The following is a 23,972-nucleotide window of genomic DNA, read 5'->3' as shown; positions in this document are numbered from 1 at the left end:
CTACATCCTTACTGAATATGCAGCTATAAGCGGCTATCTGTTATATGGCACTGCATTGTTCCTCAATTTAAAAAGTACATGGTCAAATGCGAATGATAAAAAGCGTATATAAAACTAATTTTTCTTTCGAGATTCAAAAACTTAATATCATAATAGGAATATCTTTTACTATCAAACTTAATATCACTATATCAAAATATAGCAGACAGCAGTCTAATTTTCTTATCACACTTCAATATCTACATTTGAACGTTTACCTTTCTTTATCAATAGTTGTTCCACGTTTAACTGTGGTGGCTCTGTTCGCGTGTGCCATACGTACACCTGTAGACATAAATAATTATTTGATTTATACCATGAAATATATAAAAAGAAAACAATCAATAAATACCTTTGTGCAACAATCTGCTAACGGTTCTAGTTCATCTCTACTGACAATTTCTGACAATATCTCACTCTCCTGATAACCACCCTGAACGTCGTACGAAAAAGCGGCATTTTTATTTTCCAATAAAAGTCGCAAGTTGATGGCAAAACCCGCCATATCTAATGGAAATGGTCGCTCTGGCTTCCACGCAGCATTAAAACCGATTACTTTATTAGTAGCGTTATCACATATTGGTTTCTCCACCATCAAACCACCGACTAGACCAACAGGCCACACACCGACCTTCTGTATCTTCTCCATCTGGAACACACATAAGTTATGTAACGATTTCGTGACTGGACCGATTACTATCGTTAATGTTCTTACCTCGTGAAATAATTTAATCGAATACGTATTGTCGTCGTCAGCAAAAAATACTATGCCTTTGTCGGTCGGCCTGCGATTTTCCCGAAGCCACTGTAACGCTGCATTTCGTTGTTCGACGCCACGTGGCTTCTTCCAATTCGGGTCATTTCGCCCTAACTTATAATTCGGCGGGGTTGCCGCAGCCAAATGAGTAAAAAGTAAACCACTATCTTCTAAAAGTTGCGAAACGAGTTTGGTCTTTTTTCCCGCGTCTTCGACGACAATCCAGTGGAAGTTGGGTATATGAAGAAACGTTTGCAACAACCGGGTCAGCTCTGCCTTTTGCACAGGCCTGGCAAACGTAGGGGTAATGGCATAAATCATAGGCTTCTCAGCAGGTTCCTGTTTCTTTACGCTTAACATGCCATGCCCTTCCAACCTCTTAATTACACTATACGTTAATCCATACAGGTCTCGTTGCTCGATCATTAATGATTCCAATTTATTCCTTAACTCCCGCCATTTATAGCTCTCTTGATAATCTTTTGACAAAAATATTGATACACATCATTACAAGAAAATAACTTACAATTCGAATGCAAATTAATAAAGATTAAAGAAAGAAAAGAAAGAAAAGAAGAATGACTAATATATTACATCCTATAATATATACATTCTTGTATATTATCGATAAAATGCAAATATATGACATATAATAATAATGAAATACAAGTTATAAGGTACTCTACGTTCTACATGGAGTTTCCTCGAATATCGCGGGCAACATGCGTAGAAACTGTGATAACATATCAAATTTATGTGTCATGCGTTTTTACATTCATGACAGTTTATCTGTTGTAGAAGATGGAGGTGTATGCACAACTCTACGTACAATAGTAAAGAAATACTTACATATAAAACATTGAAACGCAATCACATTAATCAGGAATAGTATTAACAAGCCTTTATAACGAAAGCGGCCCCACATATTAAATTTGGTACCGAATTCGTCGGTGAGGAATACACTTTCCGTCATTGTTGCCGCGCCATGACACTATTCTGTATGCTGGCTGTATTTATTCGCGGCGGTTACGATCTTTTGAAAAAAGCCAGTAGTGAGATCTAACCTTGAACGCAGAATCGCGTCGTGAAGGACACATCGTGTAGTCATTCTTTAACAATGAGCAGTAATCAAAAGATAATCGCAGTTTATAACTGCATTATCAACAGAGTTCAATTAAAGCCACCGCAAGATTCATAGAGCAACAATATTTCCGATTTATTCATACAAAATTCACTTATGATTTTAACAGATGCGATACGGGCACACAATGTTGTAGCTTTTATAACCATCGCAAACTTTCAGCAAAGACGAATTTTGGAAATAAAAAATGAAACAAACGCATTTACACGTTACTCACAGGTTAGTATCATACACTGAATAAAAATCCCTAGGGCGTATGCAAACTGACTTTGCATAGGATTCTTGACATCAAATTTAGAACAAATATCATACACATTTGTATACGTATATTATACGTTCTATAAATATCAATAATAGAAGGAACGTAGGAGGAAACAGGGTTTTTTTGCACAATTGAACTAATATAAATAGTGAAATTTTACAAGTCACGAGTTACAAATTACTAATGCTAACCTATAACTTACAACATGTCAATTCACTAATACTATTAGTTGGTAAATCATTGTGTAAGAGAATCACGATAACCAGTAGTTAGTAAAATTATGAATATAATTTATAATATTAACTAATTACATAACGTACGCCATAATAAAATAAGTAATGAAACGAAAACATTTCGGTAACAAATTTTTCATTATCGTTCTTTCCTCCATAAAATTAATTACCTTCAATCGCTAATTTTTCCTTCTTGAATTTTGAAATCGAAAAATATCTACAGCGCCAACGACGGAGTACCTCCGCTTCCTTGGATAGACCTTTTCAAACATAAACTCCCTAGAAGTCATGGGGATAGTAGCGACACCGGCTACAGTCGAACGAATTCGGCTGATTTCGGGCGCGTGCCATACGAGGCGCGCGTAGAGGAGCGCATGCTGGGACGTGTTACGGACACGCGTGTGTCAGGAACGCGCATACATTTCTGTCGTGACTGGCCAGAAGGCGGCGCAGAGGGGACGTGAAGGGGTAGAGGCTTGGGAGAGCAAACAGGCGCGTAGATAGGCCAGCTCACACGGTGGAGTTTCCGCAGCGAGCTACGGAATCATCTTATGCTCGTAGGTTGCCGCGCGTGACTCGTGTTCAGAGGGTTCCTCGTCGATGGTCACGCGTCGTGTCAACGCGAGTAGTGACTAACGACATTTGACAACAGCACGATCGCGCCGCGTTTAAAAAGGGTGGTTCGATGATTATTCACGAGAATCAATCGCGGATAACTTTGAACAGGAAAAGAGGGTAAATGCCGTGTAACTGGTTTGCGAACTGATCGCCAGTATCAAGGCGGTACGACGAGCTGCTGTGCCTGTGCTACTCGTGGTGGCGAGTGGCAGTGGTAGTAGTGGTCGTGGCGGTGGTGGTGGCTTTCTATCGTGGTGGTGCCCGTTGGTAGTCGAGACTCATATCGTGGTGGTGGTGGTAGTAGTGGTGGTGCTGTCAGAATAGTGCTGCGCCTCGTTCGGTGACGGTGGCAAGGGAGAGAAGGAAAAGTGGCCCTCGAGGTTACGAGGCCAGAGGAGAAAGTGGGTGTTGCCGGGAGTGACAACGGGAGGATCATCTAGGTCCTCGACGCCAGGACTCGTGGAACAGGGGAATCGGAGTATAGGATGCTCGTCGGTCGACGATCCAGGAGTCGACGTCTCCTAACCGAGAGCCTGATCCTCGTTGATCGTGTGCCTCGTGAGTATCAACAATCTCCTTCCCAGGACATACATTCCAGTCCAGCATATATGTAATTTCTTCCTTCGATCATTATTTCGTCTGCTACTCTCTTTCTCTATCTCTCTCTTTTTCTCTGTACAACGTTAACTGTACGTTGATACTCTGGAACGTTAAGTAAATTCTAGTTCTAACAATTTCGTCATCATCCCCCACGTTACCATAGGCGTGCAAGATTACCGAGTGTCCGGATCCTTAGTTTCCCTCGACGATTTCGGAAGAGGCATTTAGTTTGACGGCTATGAAGGAAATAGAGGTCGGATGCAAATTACGAGCGTGGACGAGGTGGTGCGAGCGATGGGCACGGTAATTGGGGCGAGGGGACGCTGGCTCTAGTGGGCGCGGGGGTGCGAGAGGATGCGTTGGATACTTCCCCTTTTGCATCCTCTTCCTCGTTTACACCCTCTCCCATTTTCCCTTGCAATTTTCCTTGTTTCTCTTCGCTCGCGTTTTCGCGTTCTTCATTTCCCGCCCACCCCCTCAGCCGGTTCTGTAAACAGGAATCACTGACGCGTGAAGTACATGGGCGTAGGTAAAACTCGACTTCACACACCGGTTCTCTTCGTCGAGATTTTTTCGACGTAACGAGGGACCGGTGGCGTTATCGTGTACAACGATGACTCTGTGGTGCCCTTTCCGCTTCACTTTCCGCGTGCCACCTCCGTGGCCCTCGTCTCGTCGGATAACAGCGGTATACACGAATACCAGAAATAATACTCGAGACTCGTCGACCAGCCGAGGGAGTCGAGAACACCCCTCTCTCGTTTCGTTCTTCTCTGGTAGTGTGCACTGGCCTCGATTAGTTCTCGCTTAGAGAGAGAGAGAGTTGTGACCGGATTATTCCTTTTTTTCTTTTTTTTTTTAGGGGTAGCGTAGAGGGTGAGAACGGAAGGGGTGCGCTAACGACGTCACCGTGTCGAGTGAGTCACGGCTTCTAAATTGATCCCCCACCATGGTTACTCTTCCTCCTGTTCCTCTTGCTTTACTCCATCTATTCCAGCTTTTTCTTTCTTTTTCTCTCATCGTCCAGTCGCTCGTTCTATCCTTCTCCTACCATCCATCTCGTTTTGCTTCATCTCCATCAACGAAGCGAAGCACGTTGATTTAATTCCCAATGCAACGTGCCCCACTGATTTACGCGACGAGAAAATATGCCAGGCCAAGAGGGAATGATCGTGCCTGAGGTCGTTCTCCACGTAACGTGCCTTCAACTTATGACGACACTCGTTCAATAATTTCGCAAGGTTACGGAAACTGTCGATACCATTCCGACCATGTTTCGCAAGAGTAATCGATCTCGTGATTCCGGCATGCGGTCAGCTCGGTCATAAGACAATGTTCTGTCCACAATATTTCCGGGTTCTTCAGCGCGTTCATAGTAAGTTATTTAACATATTCTTGCGCGACGGCTTTAACCGAGACGAGATAAGATTAAATCATCGATGATATTGCGTGACGGCATATACCGTGATCGTTGTCTCGTTATCAGGTGATGCGATAATTGAGAATAGGCTACAGGTTGGATGAGATTCTTAAACATTTTACGTACTAATCCCTATATACTTACTTGTTAGTGTTCCTGACATGAGATATCTTAGGCTTTTGTTTTCGATTCGATGAAGGATGATTGTTAAGTTATAAACTACATTTGCAATGCAAATGTCTCGCTAGTGCATACGAAATAAGGTTTATTTGATCGAAATCTTTAGTTACAAGACTCACGAAAAGCCAAGGTGGTGCTTAACGTGTTGAGAATGATTTAAGGGCTTAGCTATCGTTGAATTTATAACTGGATCACAAGTTGAATCGAATCGAGATGTAGCCTAAAGTATATGACTTGATAGTTGGACATTGCACGAAACCTACTAATTTAAAGCAACTATCGAATATATTTCAACGACCGTTCTTTTAATCCCTTATGACTTCTTTAATACTGGGTATTATTGTACAGGTATATATATGTATAAGCGAGTTTTAATCGTTCATTGCTGAAAGGTCGTGTGGAATAATGAAATGTTAAGTTGTTACTAATTTCCAAGTCGAAGAATTAAAATAGAAGTTTGAGTTTAATACAAATGACGTGTGAATACACGTGGCAATTTTCATAAGGAGCTTTTATCATAAAGAGAATGATATAATTGATCGAATAAAAAAGATCTATATTTCCATCCACAAGGTCGACGTTATATTTTTACCAACTCTATATTTTATCTTATCAGTGCTTGAAACTTTCCATCAATTTTCATCCCCAATGCTCATCTCGCGACTTACTCAGAAGACGAGATATTTTACAAAATTCGCATTAAATTGAGAACATTTCATAGGCTCTCGAGGAAGTAAAATTTCCCATTAGCCCGGTTTTTTTTTTTTTTTTTGGAATCTAGTGAAAGAAGAACGAGTGGAGCGTGCGTGTACAAGACATTTCCTCTTTCTCGTTTGTCTGGAACACAATTCACGGATCCCGACTTTTCTCCACGCTTCTTCTTCTTCCACGGTTAAGTTACCGTTTCAATGTAACTCTTGTGTTTTCTTTTGACCCATCCGCGCGTCGGCTGTTTCCTCATTAAGAAATGGGAAGTTCTTACGAGAGGCCGGAATGAAACGAACGAGCGTCACAGCGGCGAACGAACCAAGCACACGACCACTCGTAACAATATGGCGAAATGAATATCACGGAAATATCGGAGAACGGTTGGACGACCAGAGGAATCCATTATCGAGCCTTGATATCTTCCCCTTCTTCCATTTGTCCGACCAGGTTCTTTATTTCTTTTCCCGATGATGCTTTATTAGCGTCTCGTTTCCACCGAGATGAATAGCTTTTCCTGTGGTTGGTTGCGCGACGCTGCGCCGAGGGGATGAAAATCGTCGGCAGCTCGCGAATTCAATGGCCGCGAGTTACCTCTCCCCGGTAATTCCTTCTGTTCGCGGATTAAGCGATCGTCGATCGTCGAAATTGCATTTTTGCGATAGGAAGATTCCGCGGTCCCAAGTTCGTAAACGACCACTCTGACATTTTCTATCGACGTCCCTGCAAAAGGTCACCGAATGTGGAGCAACTTTTGAGCGGACCGATCGAGCGTCCTCGTGGGAGCCGCGAGAGCTTGCCTCTATTATACACGGTGACATGAAAATAAATAAACAATATTTACTATGGTATTCTATTTTTCTTAAGAATGGAGATATTGTTTTATATCAAACACTGAGCGCTGTAGCATCGTCTCAAGCAGATACTGTCGGTGGAAAAGATGTAGTGAGATCATAAAACTGGCCAAGCGTTCAAGTTTACGTGTTTCAAGAGACGAAAGACGATATAGAAAGATAAGGAGCTCAAGATCTCACTGAAAACTAAGCAGATTTAATTTAAAATTATTTCTTTCTTCGCGGTATATTTTTAAAAATTGCGTGTACTATAGCTTGGAAAGCGGGTTTTAAAAAAATCTTATATAGTATGATCTTGATATTTGTACTACAATATACAGATTTAACGTTATAAAGTTATAATACCAATTGGTATCGCCGATTAATCATTTAATTGACGAGTAAGTATTCAACTACTTTCGTGAGCCATTATATATCAAAGCTTATTTATTTCGATGTCACCCTGTATACGCGTGTCGTATACACACATTTTTGCACGGCGTGGAGCTTGACAGGCGCGAAATCGACAGTCTGGAACGAAAAACTCGCTTCATTGAATTAGCAGCGACGGAAGCGTCGTGCTCGTTGGCGCTGTGAAATTAATTAGGCAGTCATCGGCGCGGAACGTTTTTCGATTGATCTTTTGCTACGAGGATCGAACCGTTTTTGAGGATAAAATGGTTTTTGGAACGAGTAGATTGGATCGAGGCCAGGTCATTTTCCGACTTCTTCGTCGGGATTACGTTGGAATTGAATTTCATGTCTTACGTAGCGTTCCAAGGTCTCTTCCCAATGCCATACGATAATATAGCTTAGGCTACGTTATTTTATTGATAATATGTGGCCGTTCAAAGAGTTATATAAGTCAAGAAATATCCTTTGACTACTTTTGTTTTTTCAAGTTGAAGCTGTGACGCATTGATGTCTGATCGGTGACGATCTCGTTCTACCGTATCTTTCTTATAAATATATATTATATTAGTGCATATAAAGTGTCATTTCTTTAAAATATTATGTATTTAATGTACACTTTTCTAACTAACTATTTTCTTTATCACAGATTTATAAAAAATTTTTTAAACGAAGTACCCATAGTGGCTTCGTTACAGTTTCTTCTAAAATAATTTACGGATTGAACAATTGTTAGCAATTTTTATTATACGTTTTCTACGCTTAAAGTTGTATAACAAAGTCATAGGACTATTCTAATTATTCTTGACGGCTGGTCAATAAGATTTTGATTTTTCTATTATAAATCTTTCTAATATGCAGTATATGTGTTTTATAGCGAATTTCTTCTTTTTCTTTTTAGTGTGATGCTCGATGTAGATTTAATGATTTTTTAAATGCAAATGTCATTATATGAATTTATCATACATTTTGTGCTTCAGACATTTTATTATTAACCATGCCTAGTAGCCAACTACGTTTCTACGTGAACTATATTTTTAAAAATTACTTGTGTGATGTGAAATATTTAATATGAAAAATATTTTTAAATTAGACGTACCTTTGACTTGTTCGCCTTTTACTCGGGTTTTTAGTTATTTATCGTTGTCGGCCAATTATCGTTATCACAACAAATTCATTTGAAACTGATATTTTACAACTTTCTTTGTACATACGCGGTTATGACTGTCTCTCCTTAGTTGAAAAATTGTCCGAAACCGTTCTTCATTTTTTTATTTTATGAATTTTGGGAATTATAATATTCATATTTTAATCTTCTTATCAAATTATCCAAAAATTTCGAACTGTTGCGTCCAAAGTTATAACTATTCTTGTTAGAATTATAAAATATGAAATATTTCTACAGTGAGATACTGTATTCGTTATTTAATTTTGTTTTAATTATTTCTGAAAGTTTTCTAGTAATCTTTTGACATGCAAATGCCAGATTTATCTGTTAGCAAGTGTCAATTTATTTAAAACGTCTGTTATATTAATAAAATTATATTTTTCCGTCATTTAAACTCTGCTTTTATTTATTTTCATAGTTGGGTCATGCACTTCCTCGGTATAATGTTAAAGGGTTATATATAAGTTTACTATTGCAGAGTTCATTTATTCCACGCTATTTTTCAATTTCCTATTTATAAATTATTTATTTATAAATTAAAGATCTTCACATTCTAACACATAGTTAATCTAAACTACTTTCGGTTCAAAATTCTTAATAACGATTGTCATAGCATTGATTTAGAAGAGTGTCGAATATTACACGAGTATTTGTCGCAGCAGATTGGATATTGTTGAAGAAGCAATTATCTAAGAAAGATTGTAAGAGGGACAAGTATTTCGTTCGAACTCACAATTGTTTCATTTCGAAACATCGAGGCTCTAGAACTTGAAATTCAGCGGAGTTCGTGATCTCGATAAACTATTATATGCATATTTTTAACAATTCACTTAGCCTCTCGTGCAAGAAAAGAACGTAATATCACGATTACACTACAAAACAAAGTTACAAATCTACTCGTTCGTTCAACGTGAAAAAATACTCTACAGAAAGTAATAAAATAATCGTGAATTCATTATATATATCTTAACAATTACCTACACACGAATTCACACCAGTACGAACCATAAATTCCTGGCTACTTTGCATAATTCTATTTTATATCTCACGATTGCTCTACTTAGATAACGTTTTTCGTACGCGATGGAGAATCATACAAATCTAACGAAAACATCGGTTAGAAGCATATCGTTTCAAAGCCTAGAATTTACTGCATGAATTTTCATAGTATATATAAATCTGCCAGAGAACAACTTACTATGTAATCCTGAAACAAATCTTCCATTAGCGACTTTGACAATCCCTCAATCTCTGAATCCGCCAAAAGTCGATTCAAACATGGTCGAGTAAAACGAAACAGCCACAGATCGACTGTCCGACATGGTACTATCCCATTCTACTGCGTTCGCAGTGGCTCGCGTAGAAATTGTCGCTCGCTCAATCTTTCCAGACGATTGTTTGTCACAGTGAATAATATAATAACAGGAAATATAATCAAAATGAAAAAATGACTGAAATTTACAAAATGATAGATAAAATATTATTTTCAAAGATAGATAATAATTATAAGATGTATAATTTCATGAAAAATATGCAATTCCTAAAATTTCTACTTTGATGTATTCTTATGAAATGAAGTTTCGGTACAAAATAATTTTATGAAATTTCATGTACGAAACTCGCCCTCGCTTTCTCATAATACTAATTTTCAAATGTGCTGCAAATAGTATCGATGTACTGTTGCTCTGATGCTGTTCTATTCGATGAATATCTGTGTATCTTTGTGCTGGTAGATGGACAACAACCTTTGAAGCAGACAACATCATTGCGTGCAAACCTTAATATCGTTGATCTGATACCACCGTTAAGTTGTAGACACAACAACTTTAACTGGTGATCGCGTGTCGTTCTCCTCGATTCGTTACGCCGGATTCCCATTCACGACGCGGTATAAATCCGCGCGTGTCGACTCGACGGATCGCCTTTTATCCAAATTGAAACCTTAGCGAGCAGACCGAACGACTACGGTCATTTTCCACTTCGATCGACACAGTGGTCAGTGAACTGGCGCGTACACACACAATGATACAGACGAAAGAAGCATCTATGCGATGTGTAAGAGAGTTGGGTTCGGTTTCGATCGAAGGGCGAGGTTGTCGCCGACAAATCTGGATGAACAATCCAAGGCGGGTGGCAACCGACCAGGAAATAACCAATGCCAGGTCAGACATCCAATGTTGGTGCGTGATCGATTCTTGGCTTCTAGCATCTCGTTGATTAGGCGACGAGTGCCACGGATGCTTGCTTAGACTGGATCGATTCCTCGTGAAACGATCCTGCGACACGTGCGCGATTCACGTCGGTCGAAATCGGGTTCTTGGCCACGTGCTATTGCTGGCTTTCGAGATAACAGAGCTGATGGAATGGACTGGTCCATTTTAGTGAAACTATTTTGGATTATTAATGTATTTGTTGTGTTGGCTCTGAATATTAGAACATTTACGTACTTCTTATACATTTATTAGACATTTATTGGGAAACTAAAAAACGTAAGCAATAATCCATTTGACTATGTTAGTCAACTATGTTAACTATGTAAGTGACCGCCTCCAAGTTAAGAACACTATCAGGTACGATGCGTACCGAGACACGTGAGTGACGTGTACTGGAATGTTACCTAGTGGCCATAGGAAACAATAAACGCTGAATGAAGCACTCTGAGTCGGACAAGCATAACGGCAGTATAAAGCAGGAAACGAAAATTCTAAAGCCATGGCGGCTATTGTCGGGAAATGTTAATGAAAAGTTACTGCTACTAGGTTATTCGGAACTTCACGAATGGATAAGTATAAACGAAAAAAGAAATAAATGTTTAAGTATATAAACGAGTAAACACATAAAACGATAAAGCTGTAGATGTATAAAGAAGATGTGTAAACGAAGTAACAGCGAAATTCTGTCTCTTTTTTCTTTACCTATTGTCTTTTGACGATCGGCTACTGTTTGTGCCTTGAAAATGTCGCAACCCCGTGCACTGTTTGCACAATTGCGAACACCTGTCCTCGTGGCGTTATACGTTTATTGCACCGTTGTTTCTCCGCTCCACTTTCGGAAGTTACGACAGTTCGTGACGCGGTTGCAGCGCAATACGATCGTTTCTCGAGAAAATCGAGAAGTTCCGTGTGGTTACGCTGTTACTCTTTTCTTACCCTTCGAAGTAAGCTCCTAGTGCCATACGGAGTCGGAGTTTACCTTCTAAAGGATTATGGACATTAGCAAACTGTTCCACGACGAAACATCTTCACCCAAACAACGCGCGAAGCTGTTGATTTATAACATCGACGAGGTCACGTTATGTTTTCGGAGTATTTTTACGCGATCTCGGGATTCCGTGTAATGCGTTACAATGTCCTGAAATGATCGGTCGATAAAATTTGCATCGATGGCGCTCACAGATTGTATACACACGACTGTTTTTCATGTTGACCGTAAATATTGTAATTTCTGAACGAATGTTACATTCTCATTCCGCTCGATCGTCGATGAAATGGAGTCGAAGAGAAATGTCCATATTTCGATCGCACTATCGAATGTGGATAGACGCATTACGAGTAACTTTATCGCCATCAGAGCTGATACGATAAACGCGGTTGATAACTTGATGACTTGCTGATTCTTTGTTCCCTACGATTTTGCTAGCTCGCGCAACTGCGCTATAACGATTCTTCCGAATTTCGTAACGACGCGCTACTTTTCCTTTCTCGAGTTCTTCGATGGCCAATCGGACGTCGTTTCCACGCCACGTTGGGGATCATTGAGGTGAGTTTGGACGAGGACTACGTAGCGTTGACCCGAAATTTCACAATCATCGAGGAATTCTGATAATGCGATAATTCGACTGATAATGTGCACGCGTTTGCGTCTTAGAGCAGTGATACTAAGTCCCTGTGTTATAGACTGTGATTGATTTGCTGGATTGTTCAGTATCGTGATATAGAACAAAGAAGATGATGGAATTGGCGATACAATTAATCGAACCTACCTTATCGTTGCGAGATTGTCCGTACTGCCATGCTTTGCTATGATGTCCGAACCAATGGTGGAATCTTGCAGAAGAATGTTGCGTTCTTGTTGAAGATTGGATATTCTTCAAGGAGTGTTCTTCAAGTTGCTGCGTTGACCGCCGCAACTTGGTGATCCTTCGTATCGTTATGCTATGTAAATGTTCCACTTCTCATTGGAATGGGTGAATGCCGTAGTCCGTGTGGGATCACTCACAGTTTGAATGTTTGTCGCACTAAGTGTTTCACAGAAAACGTTTACGAGGGTGCACGGTTCATTAACATCCGGCTCGAAGGACGAGTAACAAAGTTTGTTAAGGCGATCGTGACGAGACAACCCACGACGAGTGACTTGATCAACGAAGATCGTAATTCTTCGTTACGATTTATCATATCGGTGTCACGTTTCACGCTAAAGTTCCCTAAACTCGTTGCGGCGATAGAGATGCTGATTCGAGCGAAAGACGATGTTAACTAAGCTATTAACTTTAATGGCTGAACTCGAAACTGTTTATACGTTGAAATGTTAGAGTAAACCGCTGGAAAGTTGGAAATAAGCGTGCTGAAGTAAACTGTTCGGAGGTTGCAGAGTAAATGATCGTATTCGTCCAGAGAATGATCGTTCAAAATTTGGACGAACATCTCGGTGGAGATAAGACACGCAGATAGGGTGTCTAAATAGTCTGGAATAAGAAATAGATGTATAAATATATAAACGGGTGAAGATTTAAAACAATAAAGTAACGATACAAGCAACAATGAAATTCTGGCTCTGTGTAGTGATGCGACCTTCGATGAAATCGCGATTAAAGCGAAACGCATACTATTTTGTTTATTTAGAAGTTCCTCTTTACGTGCTATTTTATTTGCGTTAATAAGTTACGTGATGTTCATATTTGCAAGAATTAAAGCTTAAATTATTTGTTTTTATTAATTTTTCAGCGATTAAAGAATTAGCATCCAGGTCTGCTAATATATCGCAATTTGAATTTGGAATTCTATAGAGCTTTCATTTGATGATCGTTGTAAATTGGAATGAAAAATCCTACTTAAGCTTTCAAAATGGTGGTAGAAACGATTGGTTGTTATTATGCGTATATTCGATATCGAGTTACATGGTTGGGATTAGAGTATCTCCTGTTATCAATTTAATATCTGGATCTAAATTTGCTCTTCCATAGGGGAGCACAGAATATGAGAAGAGATTAGAGCGATCAGGGCTTGTAAAGGAAGTGGAACAATTCAGATAACTGTTATGAAAATTTTATTACTATTGAGATCATTATTGAATATGTATTATTATAAATTAATTATTAAGGTGCTTCGGTAAAATATTTATTAAGCTTATTTTCACATTTCAATCTGATACTACCGTCATTTATAACCTTTGAAACTAGTTGCTAATAATAATCGTAATATTTGTATTATTATCGTAATATTACTATCAGCAGCTTTAATATCGTTAATGTCGCTCAGAAATTTCTGCCGATATTTTATGGTAAAGCGCGTACAAGAGATTAGGTCAACTAGAGTTCGCCAATGATTGATGTTTCGCTCGGTGCTTATTTAACCCTCGAAGGCCGAAAATATTTGTCAAGTACGCAGCGGAAACAGGGTCATTTGTGACGCTTAATGACATTCCTATTTTTATAAGAGAACTCTTATCGTAAATTCTGATATTTCTCATTTGATATTTTCTATACGATGCTACTTACATGTATCCGAACATCTTATCCTGTGATTTTATAATTAATACACACGAATTATTAAAAATACGTAAATGTTCGAATGTTTCTGAGTGGTAGTATATTTTCCTATATTTAATGAATACGCTGTCAATATTTTACGACTTTAATAATACAACAGGTAATTCATAATTCATATAACAAATTCACATGAAAGAGACTTGATTCAAGATTTTATTGATTTTCGTCAAATAAAAAATTAATAGGTACGTGGGAGAGTTTGGGACGAATACAGAGAGGAACCTCTCATGTTCCTCGAAGTCATATACATATAAGGATGGATATTAAATCTTACAAGAGTTCCTTCCAGGAAGGTCGTGATTATTCCCTTTTAAAGTTAAATTAAATTAGATTCAGCATCTTATTTCTCTTAACTACCAAGCCCTTACTCTTTTATTCTTTTATTTTCCTCGATCAATATCTACCAACACATTCAACCTTCTGTACTCCTAATTGAAAGAATTATTTATGGTAAACCTCGCATTATAGGGAGTTACGTCTTAGCGAGTATAAGTTTCAAATATTATAAAAGGGTTTCTTTATATATATATTAAATATACTCCACTATTCTACAACTCATAATAATTAAGCTCGCTGAAACACTCGCTAAAGCTCTTGTAAGACTCTCTCGCAAAACCCCGACCTCGCTGCTTCTTTCACACCGTCTCTTCGAACTCTGACGCCTTCACGGACGATTTTATGTCTCAACTTAGACTAACTCTTTGTAAACGAGGCACAACCATTTCTAGAAAGCTCGTAACTTAGTCCAAAATAACATCCTGGATGATCAAATACCATCTGTCAAAATCATATTGCAATTTTTAATACTTCTTCTTTGTAGTTTCATTATTATTATTATTATTATATAGTAGAAGTTACGATGGAAATATAATACGAGAAATTACGCAATAATTTAACGATGTAAATTATGTATTCCTTAATTGACATGTTACAGATTGATTACAGACTCCTCTTTCATAATTTTACAATTTTAGATTGCAATTAACAAAATTTCATTTTAATATCGCCCTTGTTCGCGTTATGCAAATATCGAAATATCTTTAGATTCTTAACATTTCTCTTCTACCTAATATTAGTTTAATTAGTTTTTAAAAATAAAGTTCTCAGAATCTCCTTTCACAGCTACGATACTGAAAAAATCTAATCCGATATCGTAGATTGTTTAAAAAAGGCGAAGCTTCACACTCCAAATGAAATATTGCGTGGACGACAACGTAGTCCTCTAATGGGTTAAACAGCGATTCCCTGGTTAAAGACCGCGCTTCATCCAACCCGTCATTCGTTGCTATAATTAATTACGAGATAATCTGACCGTCGATAAAAGGAACGCGACGTTGAAGCTCGCAATCCCGCGTTATCGTCCCGTAGATCGCTTGGGCGGAAAAGAGGAGGCCCTGTCAGCCTACATCTATGTATGGCCGTCTACATGTTGTGTGTCGTTATCACTATCAATAGCCCCGATACACTTCCGCCGTGGTGTGCGAGAGGGGAAACACGTAGGTGGTGAGTGCACGCGCGTCGCAATAAACCACGCCTTATCGCCTTACGCTTGAAACTTCTCGAGCCACGTTCACGTGGTTTGTTGAACCACGCAGGTTCATTGGCTCTGTGGTTAGAAAATATGCGAACACGTAACGCACACAGTTTTTTACACAGCGTTCGGCCAAATGACGTATAACGTATAAGGTGACACGTGATGATTTTTTTATGAAAAAATAAGAATAAGATCGTTTCTCGAATATTTGTTCGTAGGACGGTTCGTTTTCGAGAAAGTCGAGTTGGAAAATTTATCAAGTACAAACATACTTTTAATTTTTCAGTTGAGGGGCATAATTCAGTTTGAACGACAAACGACTCAAGTACCAGAAGAAGCGAAGAATTTTAATATAAAAGCAATCGATATTGCAGACGGTAGAATAGCGAGAGAATTAGAAGACGGTACATTGAGAGAGATTGTTGGATGAGAGTGCGGGGAATGGGGTGAAAAAATGCGACATTCTCGGATCGAGTGGCGCGAGGGCTGATGCAATTCTGAGTGTGACATCCGGAAAACGCTGATCGAGCACAGAATGGACTGCAGAGTAGTGGAAGTGGGTCGTTCTTGTCAACGCGATCGTTAGAATTCGATTAATCGCGCATATCAACTTTGATTTGGATTCTTTTAATTCGTTTTGAATTAAGTTGAAGAGATTTGCAGAGTTTAGTTTATTCAAAGTTGTGGGATATTTTATTGGTGAGTTATTTTCTATCTAACTACTCCTTCAATACGTATTATTTTATTATTTATTGTTTTAGTAGAAAATGGTTAAAAGCATTTGTATGTTTAGTTTTCCGTTTATTATGATTTCGAAAGATACATTGAACCATATTGTGACTAAGTATAAATCTTTCTGTCCCTTAATCATAGTAAAAAAGATCAGAGTTGAAGTGTATTTGAACTTCTCTTGGTCCTTTATTAATTTAATTCTTTATTCTCCTATTATATCGGTAATATCCTTTAGTACTTCTTTTCTCATAATGTCACTATATTTTTGTTTTATCGAATATTTACCTTTAACTTTTCCGGGGTTAATATCCGGGCATCAACAGAAAAGAATTAACGAAAATTTATTTTAGCTATACATAAAATATATAAATACGCGAATATGTAGTATATAAATACATAGAAATATACGTTTCTTAATTTTTGCGCAAATAATATTCTTATTTCAATAATAAAACGTTCGTACAATGCTATATGAAATAAATTTATCAAATAAAACGAGGCAAACTTTCCTCAAATTATCAAGAATCGATATTTCCTTCTTGAAACTCGCAATCTCTCCTTCGCGATATTATTCACAAATCAAATATAAACGTCAAAAAGTCTAACTCGATTCCATCGATAATTTACAATCATCGTCTCCACCAAAATGTCAAACCTTCTTGCCCTATATTCCCGGAATATATCGAATTTTCCATAATTCCCCGAAAGTCCAATATTGCTTGAATAAATCGAGCAACTTGAATTTCCCGTTCAACGTACAATTTTAGTTCCCTTTTACCAGAGTTTATTGGTTTCGAGTAACATAGTCGACAAATCAGAGAGTTTGCGTGATTCAACGTTTCGAGACGTAGGCACCGGCTAGAGATAAGAAATACTTTCCTTTTGCTGGTCTTTGGGGAGATGCGCTGGCTGCAGACGCCCCTTCGTCAGATAGAAGTGTCTAGACGTCTGACCAAATACGCGCGCTTCTCCTGCCAAGAGCTGAAGCTGAACCGAGAGCCAGGCGAACAGCGATGAGACGCTTTAAAAGATAATTCGCGCTAGTTTGATGAACCGTGTGGGTGAAAACAGGCTTTTTCTCTCTTTGCAGCGACTCTGAAAAAAACTTGGCTTCGATTCCGATGTTTTACGTAATTTAAAATACATGTACCAATGCTCGAATATATATGGATACTTATTTATTTCTAAGGAATATAATTTAAGTACGAAATCAGAAATTAAGATTGTAATTTTTATTGCTGATAGAACGTCGGAGAACGTCATGATAAGCGGAATTAATTTTGTTAAATTAATATAGAATACAGTCAATATCCAGTTGTTTAATGTTATAACACAGTTTTGTTATTTAGAACATTCTTCAGCCTTAGATTTCGTAATATATCTTTAAATTATTTTTATTATAATGAAAAAAGCTGTAGAAATAAGAGGAGTTTGTTTGTTTTTCTATTATTAATAGAGTATTGGAGGAGAACGTTATAAATAAAGAATTGATTTCAAAAAATTGTCTATACGTGTCCAATGCTATAAAAGAATTTCGTTTTTTAGGATGATGTTTATTCTCGAATTATTCAGTGCTTTTTTTTATTTTTGGAAAAGCTTGCTTCAATCGTACCTATGTTTCAATCAGATTACGATTATGATTGGCGTTTAATTTCTGCCTGGTCTGTGAAGATTCTATAAAAGTAATTGTGCAATTGTATAAGAGATTTCCTATCTCTGGAGGTATAATTTAAATTTCATTTAAATCGCATTTTCCTTGATTATTCGACGTCCAAATCGCAATCACGAATTTTCAAAGCGGGCCGTGCTTCCGTTCTTTCCGCGACGTTAAGCTTTTGCACACAATTTCTTGAATGTAGATTGAATCGTTCAACATAGAGTCTTCACGTCGTTGATAGAAAGATACACATTAATGCTCTCGTAATGTCAACACGCTTCATAAAACCAGGATACATTTGATGAAGTTTTACCAAAGCCAAAGGTACATCAAAGATTAGCTATATTTGAATATTTTAAATTTTAAACCAATATCGTTCAACATTTTAATGAGATCACAAATGAAAAACATTTCTTTTCTTTTACAGAAGAAAGTTTTTTAAAATTCAATATATTAAAAACAAATTTCATATCGAAGCTATGTTTCCATTTAATTTCGAGATTAAATATATTTTGTCTGATCTTAAAACATATTAATAATATTGGTATTCATATTACTATTAAAATAGTTTTGTTTAGGCATAAAAGTCAATAAAAATTGACTTACTATATTGTTGCCGTGCAGTCGTTTAATATTATTTAATATATCAGGACAAGGAATATTTTTTAAGATTCTGACTAAACTGTAAATCTGGAAAAATCCATATGTCTTTCAAAAATTGAATAAAACAACATAGGATCGATCAAAAACGTAATGAATTTAAAAATTACCCGTAAAAGATTGAAGATGTAGCTTTCTTTGTAGTTTCCAAATGATTTCCAATCGAATCGATGAATCGCAGAGCAGTAGAAGAAAATAAGAAGTGGTTACGAGCGTTGGCAACTTGAAAAGATTCTCGCGAGCGAACAATTCCAACGTCGACGCTTTAACACGAACAATTTCACGAAACATTGTTCTCTGCAACCAGCGGAGACACGCAGCGAATACCAGTAATTTTCAGTGCAACGTCACCTTAATAAGTAGGCAAGGAAATAAAAAAGGGAAAAAGAAAGATAAAAAGAACACGATGAGACTTATCAAAAGGAAGGGTTTGTGTCGCGGCACGAAATCTTCGCATCGTTTCCACCTTAGAATTAATTATTCGAACGAAGTTACCTCCGGCCACGAACGCGGGTCAGCGTCGCTATTAAAACGCGAACACGTGTCGGTGTTCCTAACGAAGCCAATTTAGACGTTCGCCCTGCCATTATACCTTCAGCGAGAAGTAAATTTCTCGACAATTTTCTGAAATGAAAAGCGACTGGTAATTCGCTTATTCAAAAAGAAACTGCCGGTTATTCGAATGAAAAGGAAAAATTAGAAACGAAAGCGACGCAAAGTAAGAGGAAAAATGGAGAGAGAAAAGAAAGAGAAAATGAAATTTCAGAAATGGAGGGTGAGTCTCAATTGAATGATCCTCGACCACTACCAAACTTTCGTGTTACTTACTTTCATCGTTTCAAAAGAAAGTTTCCGCATGTTACCATCCCAAAGACGCGCATTTAGTCAAAAAATGCAAAAACCCAGTCGCTCGTCCGATTAAATGGAAGATCATTCTTCTTCCGGCAAAGGTCAGAGGTTGAAAGTTCGGGCAAACGACCCGCAGAGGGATCAAAGACGTTCCCTATCGAGCGTCATTATATTAGGTTGCTGGGAAAATTCATAGTAAAAGATTTAACTAAAATTACATGTTTTTTTCTATATATAACTTCACGAGAATATTTTTGAAAAATTTTTCCTCATTTTCGGTAACAAATTCTTTCCAATAGCTTTTATAGGATTCTAGAATACTTAGTTTCTTGTTTATGTCTTTCTGTACTAGATGTATTTGGTGAACGAAACAAATTATCCAATTTTCCACGAAGATTCAAAACTCCTTGGATATACGAGCCTCGACATTATCTCACCGAAGGAAAGAAATCTGTTTTCTCGACGAATTTTGAATAGACCTTTTTAATTTTTTCCATGTTCAACCGAGAGAGTATTTATCGGAATATTTGATTATTTGATACGATACGAACTTATCAAACGATCTAATGGCACGTCAATTTTCTCGAAAACTCCGCCTTTTTCTCGAAAGCTCCGCCTTTTTTCCCGTGTCGCGATACGTATCATTTTTCGTGATTTTTTTGGACTGCTTGCACGCAATATCATAGTAAGCCTTAAAACAGGGTTTCGTTTTTTCTTGCGTATCACGAGACTATATTTTGCGACTCTCTTTTTTTCTTTTTTCGATTGATAACACGCAATTGATATTGTTTCTGCGAACAGCCGTACCCTTGCGTTTCTGCGTTGTCGAAAGTGGTTAATTTTACACCATCTCGACGTGTCGTGTTACACGTCCCACCGATATCGGAAGGTTTTATTTTTGCTTCGAGCCACGCGTGAGATGGTAGCTTTTTCCGATATTGTACGAGTTCGTTTTTTAAATAAGATCCTTCGCCCTGATCGTTAAAGGGACTGTTTTTGGATCGGCTTCGTGGGATCGGGGCGATCTATCGAGGGATAAAATAATGTGGGTGGACTGCGAAGAAATTTATCGAGCTTCTGTTTAATTTCTCTTGAGGGAAGGAGAAGGAAAATGATGCGTTAATTAATTAATTTACGTATTGGTTAGGATTTTATAGAATTGATTGTTTTGATGGAAACAATCACTTGGAAAATTATTTCTTACTGGGCATTCATTTTATACAGAATTTTATATACATTATCGAAAGAGCAATAATACAACTGGAACAATTAATATTTTAGAAACTGATAAATGAAAAGTAAGTAAGTACAGTGAGAAAGTACTTGACGATGTTCAAAGTAAAACAATTGTTAAAATGTTTAAAATTTTAATTACTTGAAGAATGTGTTGGTCACACAGGGATGTTGATAAGTACTTTTAACGTAGTATCATCAAAACATTATTAAATTGCTATAATTGTAGATAAGATATATTTCTACAATCACGTAATTGTTATATCGAAATATTTCTCAGATCAATAGTGTATTTAATTCAGTAGCGGTGTGATATGAATAACAGTCAAAGTAAAAAAATAAACTACTTAAAATTTTAATAAAGCGATAAACAATTTACGATAAATAAAAGTATTCAATGAATATTGAAAAAAATTCCTCATATACACGACAATCTTGTATTTCGAAATAACAATTAATCTTCGACCTTCTGCATATAGCACAATAGAATATCCAACGTCAACTCTCATACAGAAACAAACGGAATAACCGAAACGACATAAATAATAAAACCGCTAAAAATAAAATTTCGTATTAAAAAGAATTTTTAATAAAAATATTCGTATTCCATGTGCATAGTTGAAAGCTACTGCACGATTCGAAATATTAAAAGCACAAACTGGATATACGAAGTCTCGCTGCGATTAAAACACGAAACTCCATCAAATATTCTGTTTGTCTTTGCTCGAGGTAACAAAAAATCTGCGAAATTAATATTGTTTCGCTTCTGTAGGACAGAATGGATGGAACGTACTAACTCGAGTCGTAGCAAATGAAAAGAGAGAGACGATTAATCAGATCATAAAGGAATCATGAATTATCGGGGCAACGGTACTCCATTGGGAAACCGATATTTAAATAGAACTACGTAAGTTGAATTGCAAATGGGGAAAAAGCTCTGAAAGCTGCCGATGCGATTGTAAACCGTGCACAGAGCTCGGTCATAAATATTCTCTGCATTATTAACTATCGTAAAGAAAGTGATAGAAGATTGTTGAGAATGACGGGCTGATACAATCGTCTACGTGAAGTTGCGAAAATTATAGGCAACACGTTATCGCATTTTCAGCCTGGTTTGATTGGGTCTGTAGTTGCGGATGGGGACATTAAATTTAATCAATAACTGTTGTTTGCATTTCTCGGGTATATTGAGGTGTTTTGAAGGCGAAACCGTTTGCACAGTCGCAAGATATTGGACAAAGATGGAAACTATAGGTGAAAGACCGAAGTAATTTTTGTAACTGTAGAAATGTTTTTTTACTTTTTCTCTTCTTTCTCGTTGAATAATCTACTGGGTTAATTTTAATTTGAAAAAACTGGAATTTTTCTCTTCCATGTAAGATTTGCTCTCTTTGTTTCAAATTTCATGGCTGGTATTTGTTTTTTATTTTTCAAGAAGTGTTAAAATATTTGGTTACGCTTACTTTTTACCTTGTAAATAAAGTTATATTATGTAGTCCCTTCTGAAATAATAGCTAAATATTTCAAATTCTACGAAGGAAAATAGAAATGGCAAGAACTAAAATGATACAAAATTTCAGCCTTTCCAATGTCAAAATGGATGTATTTATCAAAAGGGGTAGGATTCATCTGTGATATTCGTCAGACAAACATGAAAATAATCATCATCAAAAATAACCAAAAATCATTTACTAAATTCCCAGCCTGCACCTGTATCTTATACCACGTACATACGAATCAAGCCAAGTAGCCCAATAAATTCAATAATTAATTCAATAATAATCACGAATTAAGTCATTATAATTCACAGCAAGGATAATAAAATCTGTGTTGATTTGAAGAAAAAGTTTCCGGAATCAGTCGAAATACTTCGTTGAATTCGCAAATACAAGCAAGACGAAGGGTAACTAGGAAGTCATGAGACGGTGGCAGCGCGACAAGGAATGGCAAATATTTCAAGAACTCGCAGAGTTCTCGAATAGAAACGAAGGTCGAGCGCGGGGCTGACGACCCGAAGACGACCGGAGCCACGAAAATTCAACCTCGAACGAAATGCTAATCGATACGGAATTTCAATCTTCCCCGTTCGGCGTCTTCCCCTTTCTCTGTTCGCCACGCTTCCGTTTTATCGTTCGTCGACCGTTGTTCAGCTTTCATCCCCCAAAGAGCTGCTACTGTTCACTGCGATGCGGATAAGCTTGCAGCCTGCTCGAAATTGATTTGCCAGGACAACTCGTTCCTAGTTTCGTAGCTGCGGGTTTCTTAACTTGTTCCTTATAACATGTAGAATATCGTTTATACGTAAATACGTTTTATATGAAATATTTAATAAAAACTCTTGGTACGAAATATTGCCAACAAAATTTGTTTAAATCTAATAAAAATATCTTTAATATATCTATTATTTCAAAAGATGGTACTTTTTTCAATGTTGTATGGAAAACCATCCAATTTAAAGAGAAAGTTTGTCTTATACCCTTTGGTTTCCAATTATTTTCATTTGAATACGAACAGTTGCTAATGGACTAAAAGAACTATATTCTATACAAATTTGGTTAAAATTACAGGATTCGGAATTCTATAATTCCGTAGCTCTCTGCATACTACAACAGTCCAGCTGTATTCTTCGAAATGCTCGCAGAAATACAAGTTTCACTGAACCGTAAAGCGATACTTTCAACCCTCTTTGCAAAACAGAAATTGCATATTCTATAAGCCGCCTAGAATATTAAAACTACGTCGTTTCTTTCGCCTTTAATATTCCGTAAGTTCGCAAGATGCTATAACGCGCAAAGACACGTAGCTTTACATCGCCATAAATCTTCGAGTCTGGCACAATGTCTTGCACGAATTCGACCGTGTATATTTCCTTTGGAGACAGAAGAGGAAAAAATTCGTTAAAATTTCAAGAAAATCCGTGTCTGAACTAAACAAGGGCAACAACCTGCGGCATTACACGACGTTCGTATCGTCTTCAAGACGCAACAACGCGTCGCACGTGCATAAAACAGCTCAGCTGCATCCATAACACACGCTACGCCACGGATGCTTCGAAAAATATCGTGTAAGATTTATTTATAGCCTGTTCATACTTAATTTAACCAGGCCTCGCTCTGCAGGGAGAACGTCCAAGTCGATAAAAAAGATCCTAGAAATCCGTTATCGTCGATGTT

General features: G+C 37.5%; 2 protein-coding genes across 5 annotated transcripts in view; one reads left to right on the top strand and one right to left on the bottom strand.

Annotated features, from left to right (window-relative positions):
• Window positions 1-147: 147 nt before the first annotated feature.
• Window positions 148-2,694, bottom strand: LOC117233648 (galactosylgalactosylxylosylprotein 3-beta-glucuronosyltransferase I). Its single transcript, XM_033494144.1, has 5 exons — window positions 2,603-2,694; window positions 1,646-1,905; window positions 755-1,275; window positions 392-688; window positions 148-324 (listed from the first exon to the last, which is right to left on the bottom strand). The coding sequence occupies exons 2-5, from the start codon at window positions 1,767-1,769 to the stop codon at window positions 226-228; spliced, it is 1,041 nt and encodes a 346-aa protein (XP_033350035.1). The 5' UTR covers window positions 1,770-1,905; window positions 2,603-2,694; the 3' UTR covers window positions 148-225.
• An 18-nt stretch (window positions 2,695-2,712) lies between these two features.
• LOC117233644 overlaps window positions 2,713-23,972 on the top strand; it is a 48,254-nt gene continuing 26,994 nt past the window's right edge. For 2 of the 4 annotated variants that reach the window (XM_033494134.1, XM_033494131.1), the window contains exon 1: window positions 2,714-3,608. The gene's annotated coding sequence lies outside the window, so the exon portion shown is untranslated. Of the gene's footprint in view, window positions 3,609-23,972 lie in introns of all 4 variants that reach the window. The other 2 variants (XM_033494132.1, XM_033494133.1) reach the window with 2 other exon arrangements.

Source organism: Bombus vosnesenskii, unplaced genomic scaffold, assembly GCF_011952255.1.
Source record: "Bombus vosnesenskii isolate JDL3184/JDL3185 unplaced genomic scaffold, Bvos_JDL3184-5_v1.1 scf7180000013298, whole genome shotgun sequence".
Classification (NCBI taxonomy): Eukaryota; Metazoa; Arthropoda; class Insecta; order Hymenoptera; family Apidae; genus Bombus; species Bombus vosnesenskii.
Note: the sequence above shows the minus strand (reverse complement) of the source record. Positions and strands in the feature narration are given on the sequence as shown.

Excerpts from the sequence above, each read along its gene's own strand:
- LOC117233648 (XM_033494144.1), bottom strand. The coding sequence starts at position 1,769 with ATGACGGAAAGTGTATTCCTCACCGACGAATTCGGTACCAAATTTAAT. Across the intron at positions 1,276-1,645 it reads TGCGTTTCAATGTTTTATAT|ATTATCAAGAGAGCTATAAA; the intron begins GTAAGTATTTCT and ends TTTTGTCAAAAG. Across the intron at positions 325-391 it reads TAGCAGATTGTTGCACAAAG|GTGTACGTATGGCACACGCG; the intron begins GTATTTATTGAT and ends TTATGTCTACAG.